Raw genomic sequence first — 19499 nt, 5'->3', positions numbered from 1 at the left:
TGCAGTTCTATATTTCATATATATATATATATATATATTATATATATATATATATATATAAGACAAAACCAATGATGTGAATGTTTTTGTTCAAGAGCAATATGATAGAAAAAAAAAATTTCTTTGTGAAAAAAAAAAATAAATAAATAAAATCACTTATGAAGCAAAAATAAATGACAGACTCAATTTTTTTTTTAATCTTTTATTTGAGTTAAAAACTCTTCAAATTATAAAAAAATAAAAAAAAGATATTCATGTTTGGAAATATAACAATTTAACAGATGTAAATGTTATTAATATTATGTATTTTTCCCTAATAAATATTTAATTATTTGTCAATTATAACATATTTGTTATTTTGTGGTCAAAACCTCCTTTTGTTCAAAATATAAAAAAAAATTTTCTAACAATATTTATGCAATCCAAATTGAATTCTGTTTAAAATCTTTTAGAGCAAAAAAAGTCTCCAGTTTTTCAGTGAAGCCAAATTCTCTTTGGTCAGTTTTTTGGTAAGACTCGCTCATGTTGCTACTGAGGTACGCAATCAGATTACAATTTTCTTCAAAATTCTTTAATTTTTGTTTATATTTTTTCCTGATATAACCTGATTTCTGTTTGTTAAAAGCTGCAAAGAAAAGAAATATGAATTACTAAATATTGTATAAGTACTGAATCATATTCTGTTGTGTCTGGGAAGAATCATTCTCTTTTGATGGAAGCGCCTTCCTTTTCACTCCGTCGGTTACGACGATGAGGGTTCCGGTTGATCCGATCAACGGAACAGCCTGCTCGTGAAATTAACGTGTAAGTGGCTGAGCACTCCACAGACACGTGTACCCTTAACGTAGTTCTCGGGGATATTCAGCGTGACACAGAGAGTGACAAGGCCGGCCCTTTGAAATACAGGTACAACAGAAACAGGAAGTAAGAGTGAGAGAAAGTTGTGGTGAAAGAGTACAGCAGGGATCACCACCATCCCTGCCGGAGCCTCGTGGAGCTTTAGGTGTTTTCGCTCAATAAACACTCACAACGCCCGGTCTGGGAATCGAAACCGCGATCCTACGACCGCGAGTCCGCTGCCCTAACCACTGGGCCATTGCACCTCCACTATTCTCTTTTAGTACCTTATTATCTAACACACTCACAAGTAAAAGTTTCCACTCCTTTATTTATTTTTCTAAAATTTTTGTTGCGTCTTGCAACCTTTTCAATAGTCTTGACAAGGTTGCAAGACGCAACGAAAATTTTAGAAAACAAAAATAAGAAATAAGTGGAAATTTTACTGGTGAGTGTGTTAAATAATAAGGCTCTAAAAGAGAATGACACTCCCCAGACACAACAGAATATGCTTCAACACACGAACTCATATAAAGAATCTTGCAAGCCAAATCCAAAAACGAAATACTGAATCATAGTTCTCTATTTAAGAGATGAGGAATTATGAACATTATTTACATCATTTGCATTCGACAGATATTTGTCCTCATCTTTGATGTTAACACAACGTTTCGGCTGATATACACTCCAGCCTTCTTGTCTTGGGGAAATTTCAGACCTGGGTTCTCATTCCTATGGTATTTTTCGATGATATTATTATTATTATTATTGTTCAGGTCACTGCTTGGAATCGAACTAGGAATCTTGGGGTTAGTAGCCTGTGCTCTTAATCACTACTGGAGGGTATATCAGCCGAAACATGTTAACAACAAACAAGATGAGGACAAATATCTGTTGAATGTAAATAATGTACTGAATCATAGCTTTTCATTTCTAAGGTAATTAATTGTTCAGTGTCAACTAATTTGAAGGAAAATACTGGGAAAAAATAGCACAAAAATTAGCATAAAAGCTTATAAGACAGCATAAAAAAATTACATTGGATGTTTTAAACTATTTTTGAGTAAGTTGTATATTTTTCTATACTTATTTGTGTTATGTGTGTGTAGCACCATCCGATCGTGGCCGTTTCCCAGCCGGTGGCATGTAAAAAGCACCCACTACACTCACGGAGTGGTTGGCGTTAGGAAGGGCATCCAGCTGTAGAAACACTGCCAGATCAGACTGGGCCTGGTGCAGCCTTCTGGCTTCCCAGATCCCAGTTGAACCGTCCAACGCATGCTAGCATGGAAAGCGGACATATGATGATGATGATGATTTATATATGTATATATGTGTGCATACATATGTGTCTGTGCTTGTCCTCCTACCACCAACATTTGACAACCGGTACTTGTTTGTTTATGAACAGTAACTTAACAGCTCAGCAAAAGGGGCCAATATAATAACTAAGTACTGGAGTCTAATGTAGCTCCCCAGCTGGCTGCATTAGACTCCAGTCTGATTTGGCATGGTTTCTACAGCTGGATGCCCTTTCTAACACCAGTCACTTTACAGAATGTGCTGGGTGCTTTTATGTGGCACCACACAAGCACTTTTGCATGGCACCGCTACAGAAGGACCAGTCTTAACACTTCAGCTGTGATATATATCATCATCATCATCGTTTAACATCTGCTTTCCATGCTAGCATGGGTTGGATGATTTGACTGAGGACTGGTGAACCAGATGGCTGCACCAGGCTCCAATCTTGATCTGGCAGAGTTTCTCATATATATATAGGTGCAGGAGTGGCTGTGTGGTAAGTAGCTTGTTTACCAACCACATGGTTCCAGGTTCAGTCCCACTGCGTGGCACCTTGAGCAAGTGTCTTCTACTATAACCTTGTGAGTGGATTTGGTAGACGGAAACTGAAAGAAGCTTGTCGTATATATGTATATATATATATGCATGTGTGTGTCTGTGTTTGTCCCCCTAGCATTGCTTGACAACCGATGCTGGTGTGTTTATGTCCCCGTTACTTAGCGGTTCAGCAAAAGAGACCGATAGAATAAGTACTGGGCTTACAAAAGAATAAGTCCTGGAGTCGAGTTGCTCGATTAAAGGCAGTGCTCCAGCATGGCCGCAGTCAAATGACTGAAAGAAGTAAAAGAGAGAGTATCATCGTTTAACATCTGCTTTCCATGCTAGCATGGGTTGGATGATTTCACTGAGGACTGGCGAACCAGATGGCTGCACCAGGCTCCAATCTTGATCTGGCAGAGTTTCTCATATATATATATATATATATATATATATATATATATATATATATATATATATATATATGTCTGTGTGTGTGTGTGTGTGTGTGTACTTGTCAATAAATAGGGCCCAATGCATGAATTTGCCCAGGAGCCTTCAATGTTGTAAAAGTGGCTCTGTGTTTCTTTCAATTACTTTAAATATAACAAAGAATTTAGTAAAAATAACTTAGTTATCATCTAGCTACTGTTAGGAACATAAATTGTGAATAAGGTTTGGTGGAAGATTTTAATTCAAAACTTAGGAAAACAACATATTTGTACTACAGAGCCTGAGGCGGTTTCAGCTAGGTTGGTAACAAAAGGGTTAAAATCACTCATCAACAGACAACTCTTTTTCTAAGTTTTATAGAGACGCTAAAGTTTACCCTGGATACCAGCCACCATATTTCTTACATTGGGTTGTATATAAAATGATATTTACCTTTAAGATGGAAAGCTACATAGAGAAGAGCAGACTGTGTGGGACTGAGGAAAGGAAACTTTGGTTTGAAGTTTCCAACGGCAACCAGTGCTCTCAAAATTGGTGTTGATAATGACTGTTCCATGAAGCCAAGATTAGGCAGAAGATTTACCATTAATGGATCAGGTTTTGGAGGAAGTTTATAACTCAATTCAATTTTACTGTATACCTGTGGTAATCTGAAAATGAAATGAATATTTTTTTTAATTATTGCTGAAGTCATAAGAAATCGTAAACTTTTGAGAGAACATGAAATAATTTTTTTTCTTGGAACAGTGGATCATGAAATATATAACGCTGCTAATAACAGCATGTAAATATTGGGCTGAAAAACACTTTTGGATGTTTATGCGGGTGGATTGCAAAGTTCATAGGCTGACTATGAAGGAGTGACACTAGAGGTACAAAATCTTCCATGCATTAATTTCAACTGCATTATTTATTTCCAGGAAGGTGGCAAGCTGGCAGAAACATTAGAATTCAAGTCGGCGAGCTGGCAGAAATGTTAACACGCCGGGTGAAATGCTTAGCAGTATTTCGTCTGCCGCTATGTTCTGAGTTCAAATTCCGCCAAGGTCAACTTTGCCTTTCATCCTTTCGGGGTCGATTAAATAAGTACCAGTTATGCACTGGGGTTGATATAATTGACTTAATCCATTTGTCCTTGTTTGTCCTCTCTGTGTTTAGCCCTTTGTGGGTAGTAAAGAAATAGGTATTTCGTCTGCAGCTACATTCTGAGTTCAAATTCCACCGAGGTCGACTTTGCCTTTCATCCTTTCAGGGTCGATTAAATAAGTACCAGTTATGCACTGGGGTCGATATAATCGACTTAATTCGTTTGTCTGTCCTTGTTTGTCCTCTCTGTGTGTAGCCCATTGTAGGCAGTAAAGAAATAAGAGACGTTAGAATGTCAGGCGAAATGTTTAGCGGTATTTTGTCTGTCTTTATGTTCTGAGTTCAAATTCTGCTGAGGTCGACTTGGCCTTTCATCCTTTTTGGATTGATAAATCAAGTACCAGTTGCATGCTGGGGTCGATGTAATTGACTGGCCCCTTCCCCCAAAATTTCAGGCCTTGTGCCTAGGGTAGAAAAGATTAGTTCTTTCCCAGTACACTGTTATCTAACTGTTCAAAGAAGACTTCAAAGGTAACTAGTAGTGACTTCTCTTGAAAAATGGACAAAATTTGGCATTGCGGTGTTATCAAGTACCTGCAGAGAAAGGGTTTGGCCCTCAAGGACACTGATGCTGACATGGTTGCTAAATTAAGGAATAATAACAGTGCAAAAGCAGGTAGCTGAATTTAAAGGGAGAAGGGAGAAGCATAAAAATGACCCAAGGTCTGGACGTCCTGCAGATGTCACCACCAAAAAAAACATTGATCATGTTCACCACATGATGATGGATGGCAGGGTTCAGGTTAGGGTTCGGGTGATTAACTATAAATCAAACCGACCTTGACACATTTTGAACTCGCAATCTAAAGATGGATGGAATGCCTCTAAACAGTTTTCCTGGCATGCTAATGGCTTCTGTGTCGGTGGCACATAAAAAGCACCATCCGAACGTGGCCGTTGCCAGCACCGCCTCGACTGGCTTCTGTGCTGGTGGTACATAAAAAGCACCATCTGAACGTGGCTGATGCCGATGCCAGCGCCGCCTTGACTGGCTCCCGTGCTGGTGGCACGTTAAAAGCACCAACCGATCGTGGCCGATGCCAGACTCCCCTGGCACCTGTGCCAGTGGCACGTAAAAAGCACCCACTACACTCGCAGAGTGGTTGGCGTTAGGAAAGGCATCCAGCTGTAGAAACACTGCCAGATCAGACTGGAGCCTGGTGCAGCCCCTGGCTTCCCAGACCCCGGTCGAACCATCCAACCCGTGCTAGCGCAGAAAACGGACGTTAAACGATGATGATTATTCGGCTTATTGTGTTTTATCATGCATCTGATCCCCTGGCCAGTGGAAAAATTGTGTTGCAGGAAACTGGTACATTTGGCAAAAAAAAAAAAGAGTTGACGATTCATGCTATATGGCATTCCATTGAGGCCAACTTTGCCTTTCATCCTGTCGGGGTCAATAAATTAAGTACCAGTTATACACTGGGGTCGATGTAATCAACAAGTCCCTTCCCCACAAATTTCAGGCCTTGTGTCTTTAGTAGAAAGAATTATCCTTTCCTCCAAAACTAGAGAGTGGTAATATTTATTTATTTATTTATTATTTATTTATTTAATTTGCTATAAAAAATCAATAATCTATTTAATTAATTATTACCAATTCTTCATAATTAATGAAGTTTACCTCATCCTGCAGTCATTGTTGTTTAATCCTGGTTAATCTTGATTGAGCAGAACTATATTGTAACCAGAACTCTGCTCAGTTAGAATGGTTACATTGTGTAACATGATTTTTGCCCTTGGGTAGCAACTGTTATTTTCTACCTGCTTACCCCTACAAAGTATGAAAAATGGCTAATGTTTTCTTCAGACTTTGCTTTTGTTACATTTTTTCAAAACCAAAATAATCCCTCCCCACTACACCAGCTCATAATCCAAGATACACACATATTGTCAGTCGCTAAGGAACATGCTCAGGTGGTTATGGTCAAGCAACAGACAAGCAAATCTGTGGTACTGAGCAGAATATTTGCTATAACGATATTTCTGCTTCAGCAACTCAGTGCTGAATCTGTGTGAAATGTAATGGAAAATAAGTCAGTTTCAAAACATTGATATCTAGGTCACAAAAGCAATGTTTGAAGGGAATAGAAGTCATTTCCTTTGATTTCTAGATTGAAGCAAATAGGAAATAACAATTACTGACCAAAGACAAATTTTTTTTTTTTTAAATTTTGTTATACAATGTTATTTTATTAAGAAATTATGAAGTATTAATTACCTCATGAATTTTTCCAGTTTCTCTTCTGAGGCAAAACAATAATATTTTTTCTGATATTCAGCAACTAAATCTGGTTGACCAAGAGTAATTGCTTCATATCTAGAAACAAAAACCCAAAACAAAAATAAAAAAAAAAAGAAAAGACAGCATAAGTGAAAGCCTGACCAAACAGTTTATAAAACACTAGCACTATGACCAGGCAATGCCGGGTCATAGTGCTAGTGCATGCATATACAGCTGCGTGCGTGCGCACATACATGCGAGTACTGTCCAAATCTCTGACCAATCACATACAGCTATCTGGCATTCAATTGGCGTATCAAGTTTCGGGCATTTTGATTGGGATTTGGATACAAAATTCACAAAAAAGTCAGTCACTTCTATTGATTTTTTAATGGCTTTGCAGGGTGACTGGGAAAATGTAAAGATGTGCACGACCACCCTTGGAAGGTTTTGAATGACCACAGAAAGTGTGAGCTCTCTAACTGAAAAATTGTGGATTTGTATAAAGGACACGCACACAGATATTTTGCCGTTTATATATAGAGAGATTAAGTAAACCTACCAACTGGACATGACTGTCTCATGTCTTGGGGCTCATAAAGACAGTTACCTAGTTTCCATGGCATATGAATGACAAAGATCACTCCTGCTCTTGAATGGGATGCTAGTATGTCACAGGGTCACTCATTTGCAGCTGAGTGGACTGGAGCAATATAAAATGAAGTGTTTTGCTCAAAAATACAATGCATTACTTGATTCAGGAATTGAAACACAATTTTGAAATTGTGAGCACGACACTCTAACCACTAGGCCATGTGCCTTTACTTATAAAACATTAACTGTTATAAACAAATTAAGGTGGCGCTATGTAAATGGCACCTGTGAGTTGTGGGTGTTGACGGCACTATGTAAATGGTATCTGTGAATCATGGTCATTGCTGGTGCCATGTAAATGGCATTCGTGAATCATAGCCGTTGTTACCAATGCCATGTGAATGGTATCCGTGAACTGTAGCCGGAGGTATGTAAAAGTACCTATTACACTCCTGGAGTGGATGGTGTTAGGAAGGGCACCGGAGCGAGTTCAGTGGCACTGGCAACGACCTCACTCGAATGTTTTTTCATGTGCCAGTAAGGCAACACTGGTAACAATCATGCTCGATTGGTGCTTTTTATGTGCCACCGGCACAAAAGCCAGTTAGCTGCTCTGGCAACGATCACGCTCGGATGGTGCTCTTAGCGCTCCACTAAGCACGGATGCCAGTCATCGAATTTGATTTTGATTTCACTTGCCTCAACAAGAGTATAAATTGCTATCACATAGCAAGATGGGCTTCCCCACAGTTTCTATCAGTCAATTTCACTTACAAAGCATTATCGAAGACAAAGAAAGATTAAAACCTTTGTTATTTTGAAATGAATAATGAAAACTTAGACCAATATTTTGTAAAAAACCCCTTAAAATATCATACCGACATTTTCCTTCATAGTATGTCACGGGACAGTAACCAAAGTATTCAAATTGTGGGGTTTCTTCTTTCTTTAAACATTTCTGTGGGATCAGTTCTTGAGGGGGTAAAGCCATTGGAGCGTAAGGAGGAACAAATTTTTGTGGTTCATTTAAAAATGTCTCCATTCGTGCCTCATTTTCCATTTTGTAATATTTTCCTGAATAAAAGTAAAAATAAACCATCAAATGTTGTTCAAACTGTTTTAAAAGGTCTTAAAACATTTTTTACTTTACATATAATAATAATAATAATAATAATAATAATAATAAAACTGGCAATAACAATGAAGATTGCTACAATTGGCCTAGACACCTACCCGAAAAACTCTGAGGACTGGATGTTAAAACTTGTCTCAAAACATGAAAACAAGAAAGCATCATACTCAGTAACAAAACAGGCAAAGGAATATTTAAGTGAATTCCGAATACAACAAATTTCGGAATTAGAGATAGACATACAAGAAACAAGCACAGAAAAAGCTAAGCACATTAAAACTCGTGCTAAAACTGCAGCCTTAGATATTCTGAATGATAAATGGTAAGAAAAACCTCTCTATGGCAAATACCCAAAGAGAGCGAATAAATGCAGATGTTGACCAAGCCCTGACCCATCAATGGCTAATGGCCTCTGGCTTAAAATCTGAAACAGAGGGGTTTATCATAGCAGCTCAAGATCAATGCCTACCAACAAGAAACAACCAGGCCAGCATATTATAAAGAACGGCAGTAGCCCAACATGTCGTGTATGTCAACAACAAAATGAAACCATTGATCATGTTGTCTCCAAGTGCATTCTTCTAGCACCTACAGAGTACCTCAACAGGCATGATAGAGCTGCACAATATATTCACTGGATAATCTGCAAAAACCTGGATTTGCCCCATGTAAAAAACTGGTGGGAACACAAACCACCCCCAGTGCTTGAAAATGACTGCATCTCACTCCTCTGGAACTTCCCCATTCAAACTGACAGAAAGATAGATGCAAATAGGCCAGACATCATATTGAATGACTTCAGACAAAGAACATGCCTCCTCATTGATATTACTGTCCCAATCGATATAAACGTATCTGTGAAGACCTACCAAAAACTGAGCAAATATAAAGATCTTGAAACAGAAATCAGCAAAATGTGAAATCTGAAGCCTAAAACAATACCTGTTGTCATACATAGGTGCTCTGGGAATGATAGCAAAAGGGGCTGATCTCTACCTAACTCAGATACCAGGAAACCCCAAAATGGCAGAAATTCAAGAGATAGTGCTCATGGGAACTGCTCATATCCTACGCAAAATACTTTCTATGAAATCTCAAGGCTTAAAACAAACATAATGTTGTCTCTTGAGGTCTCTGGGTGAGAGTTGGAGCCAACTTGTACCAATATATAGCAAAAGTCAAACATATAATAATAATAATAATAATAATAATAATAATAATAATAATAATAATAATAATAATAATAATAATAATAATAATAATAATAATAATAATAAATGCCCTGATGCAGAACCAGGCAGTGGCTCTCGTGGCTTCTGATCTTAACTGATTGGAAGTGTTATCATGTGCATTGTTTTGTCTTGGTATAAAAGATGGGCTACAGCAAATATTCTGCTCAATACCACAGATTTGCTTGTCAGTTGCTTGATCTTAACCAGTTGAGCATGTCCCTTAATGGCTGATGATATGTGCATCTCTGATCACGAGCAGAAGTAGTGGGGGAGCATCATAGCCATGTGTTGAGAGGGATTTTTTGGGGTTTAAATAACTCACCTCTGGAAACATGGGTGTTTCGTTCAACATCCTTAAACAACCGTTATTCAGGGACCTTTTGAGCGGTATGGGCTACTCAACCAGAAGAAAATTCTAACTGGGCCCCACCTGCAAGGTCATGTGCTGTTTATCTTGATATGAGATCACCATGTCATGCACATATGGTTGTGATGCAATGTGCTTGGTGTACCCTTATCAGACGGGTAGTCATGATGGGTATATTGGGCTTCATATATTTTACCCCGGTGTCACTTTGATGGCATCCACTGCTCTCTCACTCAATAATAATAATAATAATAATAATATAATAATAATAATATCATCATCATCATCATCATCATCGTTTATCGTCCGTTCTCCATGCTAGCATGGGTTGGACGGTTCGACCGGGGATCTGGGAAGCCAGAAGGCTGCACCAGGCTCCAGTCTGATCTGGCAGTGTTTCTACAGCTGGATGCCCTTCCTAATGCCAAAATAATAATAATGTTTGTAAGAAGGTTGCTCCTTATGTATCACATGGTTCTGTGTTCAGTCCCACTGCATGGCACCTTGGGCAAGTGTCTTCCACTTTAACCTCAGGCTGACAGATGCCTTATGAATGGAATTGATGGAGAGAAACTGAAAGAAGCCCTTTGTACGTGTGTGTATGTGTGTGTGTGTGTGTGTGTGCGTGCATGTTTTTGCGTTTGATCCACATCAGCACCACTTGACAACCAGTGTTGGTGTGTTTATATCTCCATATCTTAGGAGTTCGGCAACAGAAACCAACAGAAGAAGTATTTTTTATTTTTTTTTATTTTTATCTAGTTTCAGCTCACAAGCTGTGGCCATGCTGGGGCATCGCCATTTAGATTAAAAAAAAAAAAACCTAAGTACTGGGGTGGATTTGTTAGACTAAACCCTACAAGGTGGTGCCCCAGCATGGCTGCAATCCAATGAGTGAAACAAGTAAAAGATTAATGCAGAAAGCAAGCAATCCTGCACCCTGCTGATATAGGCTTTCATGTCCCAGCAGAATTGAACTGAAAATGAAATAATGTATCTTGCTGAAATATGTAATCTGCCTGGTGCTTCAGTTTAAACTCGAAAATAAAAAAGAGGCACAGCTGGATGAAAGCAAGCATGGCTGATTTTTTAAATTTCTATAATTTCATTAGGTATGCTAGATCAGATATTGGGAAAATCCAGTTTTCTGCTACTTTCATCTAAAATACTATTTTTATGGATAAAATCTAGGATTGTATAACTTTTGTATGTTGATCTCCCACAGTATATATATATATATATATATATATATATATTATATATATACACACATTCAAAATGTATATATATACATTCAAAATGTGACCTCGTGTGTACTGTTGGCAATTTATTTCCTCCGTCTTCCCTTCTCTGGATCTTTCCTTTTCCTATGTTTCTGACGAAGAGCTCCGCTCAAAACGTAGAACCCTCCTTCCTTTCCTTCCTGAGTATCTAATAATACTATATTTGTTCCACGTCCTCGCGTTGTTGTGCTTTCTCTTTGTGTTTTCATGTTTGGATTAACTTTATATATATCAAGATTAATCAGCCGAAATTACTACGATGATCCGGTTCTTGACTGAAGACTGAGGGGTTCGAATGTCCTGTCCATGTTTATTGTATCGTCTTCTATGAGTTATACGTTCTTGTCCATGTTGTATTTTTCTACATACCTTAATATATATATATATATATATATATATATATATATATATATTTATATATATATATATACATGTTTTGTGCCCTTTAAATAAATAATATTTATCTCTCACCAAATAGAGTACCTTTTTTGTTGAATTTTCAATCGTGAAACAGTACATTATATATATATATATATATATATATATATATATATATATAATATACACACACACACATACACATATATATACACACACACACATATATATATATGCGTCGCCTGACTGGTGTCCGTGCCGGTGTCACGTGAAAAGCACCAACCAATCGTGTCCGTTGCCAGCCTCCTCTCGCCCCTGTAAAAAGCACCCACTACACTCATGGAGTGGTTGGCATCAGGAAGGGCATCCAGCTGTAGAAACACTGCCAGATCAGACTGGAGCCTGGTGCAGCCTCCTGACTTCCCAGACCCCGGTCGAACCGTCCAACCCATGCTAGCATGGAAAACGGACGTTAAACAATGCTGATGATGATGATGATGATGATAACAAATAAATAACAAGGATGTCCAGGTATCAGTGCATTACGGCTGTTTCAAGTGGCTCCATTTAATCAATCAATGTGAAAACGTTACATTAATTTGAAAGAAGCTGCTCTCCTCAATTGCAGATGACCATATAGATTTCCAACATAAAGAATAAACCATTTTTAGCAAAATTTATATAAATTGTTTTCTTATGTTATATTTGTGCCACAAATATAACTAATGTGATATAAGGAAACAATGTAATTACTTTGGTTTCTTGTATTGATATGAATTTTGCTATAAAACAATCACACAATGTGAGGTATACTTGCCATCTCAATATGGCTAACCACTAAGGGTGGGTGTTACTGTAGCTTGTAGCCCCAGGAGAACATCGTCTCCAGCTGGCTTTAGGCACACTTTCTGTGCCCTTATGGTATTTGCAAAGGGAGGTCATCCTTCCCTCGTTAACCTAAGTGATACGCACGGACTGCAGTTTCTAGGTATTGACCTGTCCTCAGCGTACGGCAATCACCGGTTTTCGATGAAAGGGGTCCCAATGCAAATACTTATATCGTTTTTCCAGTACTTTTCGTCACTGATCTCGAAAAACTGTATGCAAGCAATAATAAATCTCTGAACGAGGTATAAACAGTAACTGCACGACAATGTGAGGTATACTTGCCATCTCAATATGGCTAACCACTAAGGGTGGGTGTTACTGTAGCTTGTAGCCCCAGGAGAACATCGTCTCCAGCTGGCTTTAGGCACACTTTCAGTGCCCTTATGGTATTTGCAAAGGGAGGTCATCCTTCCCTTGTCATAATCACACAATGTGACTTAAGGATAAAGAAAGAATAAAGAATAGAGAAAGCAAAAGGTGAAGAACAATAACTGCATACAGGCCAATTAGGCATATGGTTAGGGTTTAGGATTCACTAGCTAAGGCTAAAGAGCACCTTTTCAAACTCCACCCGTCTAACACCCGTGGACATATTTACAAAGTCAGAAAACAGCACAGCTCCCATGACTTTAGGAAACATTTTATCACGCTGAGAGTTGCTGAAGCATGGAACAAACTGCCGGCATCAGTTGTTAGTTGTCGGAGCACTGCATCCTTCAAAACTTCCATGCTTCCTGAGATTCGCCAACACTACACCTGATTTCCTCCCCTCCATACACACGCAAGCATGTATCTGACTCATACACTGTTCTCTTTCCAGACATTTATACATTACTGCATATACTCTATACGCACTTTCTGACAAGTTGTGGTGCACCTGAGCACTGTATACAATAATTTCATTATATATATTATAAAAGGAGGAGGCTGGAGATACACAAAATACCCCTAAATTTTGTACATCTCTGCCCTCTACTCTTTGTTCATTAGTCTTAGCCAGTGAATCCCAAACCCTGACCCTATGCCTAATTGGCTTGTATGCAGTTATTTTTCTTCACCTTTACTTTTGCTTCTTCTATTCTTTCTTTCTTTATCCTTAATTTATATGTTATTATACTAGGCTTAAAGCCTAGTATATAATTCTTTATTACCCACAAGGGGCTAAACATAGAGGGGACAAACAAGGACAGACAAAAGGATTAAGTCGATTACATCGACCCCAGTGCGTAACTGGTACTTATTTAATTGACCCCCAAATGGATGAAAGGCATAGTCGACCTCGGCAGAATTTGAACTCAGAACGTAGCAGCAGACGAAATACCTATTTCTTTACTGCCCACAGGCGGCTACACACAGAGGGGACAAACAAGGACAGACAAAAGGATTAAGTCGATTACATCGACCCCAGTGCGTAACTGGTACTTATTTAATTGACCCCCAAAAGGATGAAAGGCAAAGTCGACCTCGGCAGAATTTGAACTCAGAACGTAGCGGCAGACTAAATACCGCTAAGCATTTCGCCCAAGGTGCCACACAGTGGTACTGAACCCAGGAGGGACCATTCTTTCATGAAGCTTATTCTTTCACTGAGCATTGAAATCTGAGCCAAGATTACCTTGATATTCAGCAACAAGGTTCATCGATTCATCTTTTGAACAATCTGCTAATTCTCCATCGAGCGCAAGGGTAACCGGACAGTATTCACGGAATTCACCAAGTCTGCTGAAGAATGTTTCTTTAGTTATACATAAACCCTGGAGCCTGGCTGCTTGATCTGGCAAGGAAGACAGAAAGACACGTGAAAGAAGATAAGGAAAAAAAAAAAACCGAGATGGAGTTTGGAAGAAAACATTTTCGTTTGTATTTGCTCGTTTGTCACTTGATTAGGTTTGTCACAAAACAGAGAGAACTTATATAAAGACATTAAAAGAAAGTTTTGGAATTGTTCACATACCACCACCGCCACCACCACTGCCGCCACCACAACCACCACCACCACCACCACCATTGCCCTACTTCTACAGTTGCTGCTGCTGCTGCTGCTACTACTACTACTACTGCTGCTGCTGCTGCTGATGCTACTACTACTACTACTACTACTACTACTACTACTACTACTACTAATTTTTTTTAAATAGAAATTGAAATAATTGCTGTTTAAAATGTTATACTAAATTTTCGTTGTCGTCGTCGTCATCATCATCATCATCATTTTACGTCCTCATTCCATGTTAGCATGGGTTGGATGATTAGACAGGAGCGGGCCAGGTGGCAGCCTGCACCATGCTTCTGTGTCTGTTTCTGCCTGGTTTTTACAGCTGGATGCCCTTCCTAATGCCAACCACTCTGCAGAGTGAGCCAAGTGCTTCTAATGACAAAAATCATCATGGTGGTGGTGGTGGTGATGATGATGCTGCTGCTGATGTTGATGATGATGATGATGATGATAATGGTTAGACGGAATTTGTTGAAGCAGGTTAGTCTGTAGCTAGATCAATGCCAGATTAAGACCCACAGAGGCCCTGAGCACTTAAAAGATTTTGGTGTCCCTGACATCATTGTTACTTATTTGCATTTTGTTCACCTAACCTTGAGCTGTACGGACTATACTGAACTGGCTTGGTGCCTCATTTTAAATACCTAATTTCAATGAGTCGTCGTCGTTGTCGTCGTCGTCGTCGTTGTCGTCGTCGTTGTCGTCGTCGTTCTACAGCTGGATGCCCTTCCTAATGCCAATTACTCCAAGAGTGTAGTGGGTGCTTTTTACATGCCACCAGCACGAGATCCGGTCAGGCAGCACTGGCATGGAGCACACTAGAATAGTGCTTTTTACATATACATACATACATACAATGGGCTTCTTTCAGTTTCCATCTACCAAATCCAGCCATAAGACATGTGTCTACATATATATATATATATATATATATATATAATATATATATATATATATATAAAATATTATTTGAGACAAAACCACTATTTTGCAAAACAAACAAGGAAAGACTTAATCAATACATAAAATTTAATAAATAGTCAAAAAAAAACCGCCACTACAATCGTTTCTTGTCTTGATCGACAGTTGAAGGGAACGTCGTTGAAATTGTGAATGAATGGGTAGAGTTGGGAATTGTAACCGGGTGGTGGACTAGTGTTGTTTGGAATTGTGAATGGATTAGGGTGGTAATGAGGTAGGCATTGAGTATGGGTTACTGTAAGTTGTTTGTTAGAGTTACTAGGGTGAGCTAAAGCTCATAAATGTATATAATTGATTTTTCATGATAGTTTTTAAAGAATCCATTCATAATAAATTTTTTTAAGTAGCGTTGGTTTGCTACGTGGAAATAGTTTTTAGTTCCATTTATTATATTTCTCCATTCATACTATGAATGACGTTTACTTTCTATGGCGCGTATTCTTTTTTTACATTAGTTATTTCCATGGTAACGTAATTTTGTTTGGTTTTTTAACGGCTAAGAATCTAATTTCACTTCATAATTTGTAACTGAATTGTAAGTATGTATTTGATTTATCCTTATGTCATAATGTTATTTTTGATATTCTGGTTAATTACGATGTATTTATTGTTGTTTTCATAAGAGTGTTTATGTATATGAGATTGGTTGTGAGTTTTTAATTGTATAATTAATTTATTTATCTGTATGAGTGTGGGTGTAAATATTGTTGTATATATCGAGTTTTAGTGAGTATGTATATGCGTATATGTGAGGGAGCATATGTATCTGTAGTGTGTGTGTGTTTTGCGTGTGTGTGTGTTTGTGTGTGAATGTGTATTTGGGTTTGTTATTTAGGATTTGGGATGTATGTGTTAATTTGTCTGTGTGGGGAGGGAGTGGTTTTTGGTGTATATTGAGGTTTATAAGTTAGTATAGGTTTGTGTATAAGTCTTGGGTCTGTGGTTTACGTGTGGGTTTTTTGTGTGTGAATGTTTAGGTTAGGGGGATTGCTATATAAGTTTGTTATAGGGTTTAGCAAAGGGAGATTTTATCGTTATATGCTTTTATGAGTTTTGGTTTATCATGGTTTTTTTTAGGTAATTTGTGGTATTTTGTCTATTTTAGGTGTTGGTAATTTTTTTACATTGTTTCATTCATAATTTTTGAGTGGTGTTCGTTTTGCCACGTGAATAACCGGGTGGTGGACTAGCGTTGCTTGGAATGTGAATGGAATAGTGTAGTAGTGAGGTAGGCATAGAGAATGGGATTGGGTTACTGCAAGTTGTTTGTTAGAGATGCTAAGGTGAGTTAAAGCTCATAAATGTATATAATGTTTTTTGTGGGTGTGTAAGTATTGTTGTATATGTCGAGTTTAGTGAGTATGTATAGGCGTATATGTGAGGGAGTATATGTATCTTTTGTGTGTGAGTGTTTTGCGTGTGAGTGTGTGTTTTGTGTGTGAATGTGTATATGGGTTTGTTATTTAGGTTTTGGGATGTATGTTTTAATTTGTCTGTGTGGGGAGGGAGTGGGTTTTGGTGTATATTGAGGTTTATAAGTTAGTATAGGTATGTGTATAAGTCGTGAGTCTGTGGTTTACGTGTGTGTATTTGTGTGTGAATGTTTAGGTTAGGGGGTTTACTTTATAGGTTTGTTATAGAGTTTAGAAAAGGGAGATTTTATCGTTATATGTTTTTAAGAGTTTTGTTTTATCATGGTTTTTTTTAGGGAATTCGTGGTAATTAGTCTATATTTTCGATATGGATTATATATAGGTTATATATGGATTATATACTTATATTTTTTCATTTATACTTTAATTATTTAAAAGTATTATTTTTATATTTTAAAATTTTGATTTTTTAGATTGGAAGTCCACCTGAAGATTGTCGATCAAGACAAGAACGATTGTAGTGGCGGTTTTTTTGACTATTTATTAAATTTTATGTATGATTAAGTCTTTCCTTGTTTGTTTTGCAAAATAGTGGTTTTGTCTCAAATAATATTTTATAATATTTTACTATAAAATTGGATTTAATCCTAAATCTGATTTTTTTCCCTGTAATTTGGATATATTCCCTAATATTATTATTATATATATATATATATATATATATAATATATATGTATGTATGTATATGTATATCTATATATATATATATATATTATATATATATATATATATATATATATATATATATATGTATATATATATATACTCTTACTCTTTTACTCTTTTACTTCAGTCATTTGACTGCGGCCATGCTGGAGCACCGCCTTTAGTCAAGCAAATCCACCCCAGGACTTATTCTTTGTAAGCCTAGTACTTATTCTATTGGTCTCTTTTTGCCGAACCACTAAGTTATGGGGATGTAAATACACCAGCATCTGTTGTCAAGCGATGGTGGTGGGGGACAAACACAGACATACACACACACACACACACACACACACACACATATATATATATATATACTTTATTTAAGCAGCAGAAAATTCACAAAATCTGTTACTCTGAGTTTCTCGTTGCCGTTCATCAGACAGTTCTTGCTAGAACTGTCTGATGAACGGCAACGAGAAACTCAGAGTAACAGATTTGTTGAATTTTCTGCTGCTTAAAATAAAGCATATTACTCTACCACTGGTATTGAGTACTCTTTTTTCCACTTGTTTCACATTTATGTGTTTACTCCGGTCTATATATATATATATATATATATATATATATATATATATATATATACATATATATGACGGGTTTCTTTCAGTTTCCGTCTACCAAATCCACTCACAAGGCTTTGGTCGGCCCGAGGCTATAGTAGAAGACACTTGCCCAAGGTTCCACATAGTAGGACTGAACCTGGAACCATGTGGTTGGTAAGCAAGCTCCTTACCACACAGCCACTCCTGTGCCTATAGTTCAAAAGAATCCAATGATTTCTATTTGATTGAAAGTTTCATGTAAAGGTGTTTGTGCAGTGCCATAAAAAAAGCCTGCAAATGAGGCATTGGTTGTGGTGATAATGGTAGAGATGGTATTGGTATAGGCGGCGAGCTGGCAGAAACGTTAGCGCATCAAGCGAAATGCTTAGCGGTATTTCGTCTGCCGTTATGTTGTGAGTTCAAATTCCGCCGAGGTCGACTTTACCTTTCATCCTTTCGGGGTCGATAAATTAAGTACCAGTTACGCACTGGGGTCGATGTAATCGACTTAATACCTATGTCTGTCCTTGTTTGTCCCCTCTATGTTTAGCCCCTTGTGGGTAGTAAAGAAATAGGTATTGGTATTAGTAGAGTTGATGGTGGTGGTAGTGGTGGTGTTGGTGGTAGTCCTGTGGGTGGTGGTATTGATGGCATCAGTGGCAGTGGTAGTACTGGTTGTTGTTATAGTGGTGGGGCTAGTGATGTTGGTTTGGTGGTGCAGGTGGTGGTGGTGGTGGTGGTGGTGGTGCAGGTGGTGGTGGTGGTGGTGGTAGTGGTGGCAGTCATGGTGATTGTTAATAAAAAGAATACTGATGCATAGCACGATGAAAATTTAAAAATTCCAAAATTTGTTTGCTCTTTTGAAGAATTAGCAAAATATTAACAAAAAGAACAATAAATCCACAGAAATTTTAATTGGCAGCTAAGCCATAAAAAAACCTTTCTTTACAAAGTAAACTTTACCTTTCTTGACATTTTCTAAATACGATTGAACTTTTTCAACAGAACCCGATATGGCCTCTTTAATTTCATTCCAAAGAGCCCACTTGGACTGTTGCCCAATGACTATACAAAGGTTCTCAAAAGTCTTCTGATACCAGTCCTGTATGGTTTGGTTTTCTTTCTTGTAGACTTGATGTTTTGTTGCAAGGATCTGGGCACTGTTATGTTCGGAATAAGACCTGAAGCAAACAGATATAGCAGCAGAGAGATAAAGTTTGCTTGAATTTCTAAACAATTGAATAGAAAGCATGGAATGTACTTGTTTGTAAAAATGGTCGGCTTGCACTTGGGGCTTCTTTTTTAAAATTTTAAATACAATACTTCAGTTGATTTCATTTTCATTTACTTTTTGTACACACAAAGGGTCTTCTCTCCGAGTGAAAGGAAGATAGTATGATGCCTGTATACAGACAGCAATTCTACATGAGATGTGAGCCCTGAATGCAGAGGATATGCAA

At 37.8% G+C, this 19499-nt stretch overlaps 1 protein-coding gene across 1 annotated transcript in view; it reads right to left on the bottom strand.

Annotated features, from left to right (window-relative positions):
- Nucleotides 1–283: 283 nt before the first annotated feature.
- Nucleotides 284–19499, bottom strand: part of LOC115222078 (adenylate kinase 9-like) — a 110751-nt gene continuing 91535 nt past the window's right edge. The window contains exons 34-39 of the mRNA XM_036511195.1: nt 19003–19220; nt 13995–14153; nt 7978–8173; nt 6503–6601; nt 3565–3782; nt 284–625 (exon numbers count right to left, since the gene is read on the bottom strand). Coding sequence (XP_036367088.1) covers nt 414–625; nt 3565–3782; nt 6503–6601; nt 7978–8173; nt 13995–14153; nt 19003–19220 — 1102 coding nt within the window. The 3' untranslated portion in view covers nt 284–413. The remainder of the gene's footprint in view (nt 626–3564; nt 3783–6502; nt 6602–7977; nt 8174–13994; nt 14154–19002; nt 19221–19499) is intronic.

The sequence above is a fragment of the Octopus sinensis genome, linkage group LG19 (genome assembly GCF_006345805.1).
Source record: "Octopus sinensis linkage group LG19, ASM634580v1, whole genome shotgun sequence".
Lineage (NCBI taxonomy): Eukaryota > Metazoa > Mollusca > Cephalopoda > Octopoda > Octopodidae > Octopus > Octopus sinensis.
The sequence above is the reverse complement of the archived record's forward strand: the minus strand, read 5'-3'. Positions and strand labels throughout refer to the sequence as shown.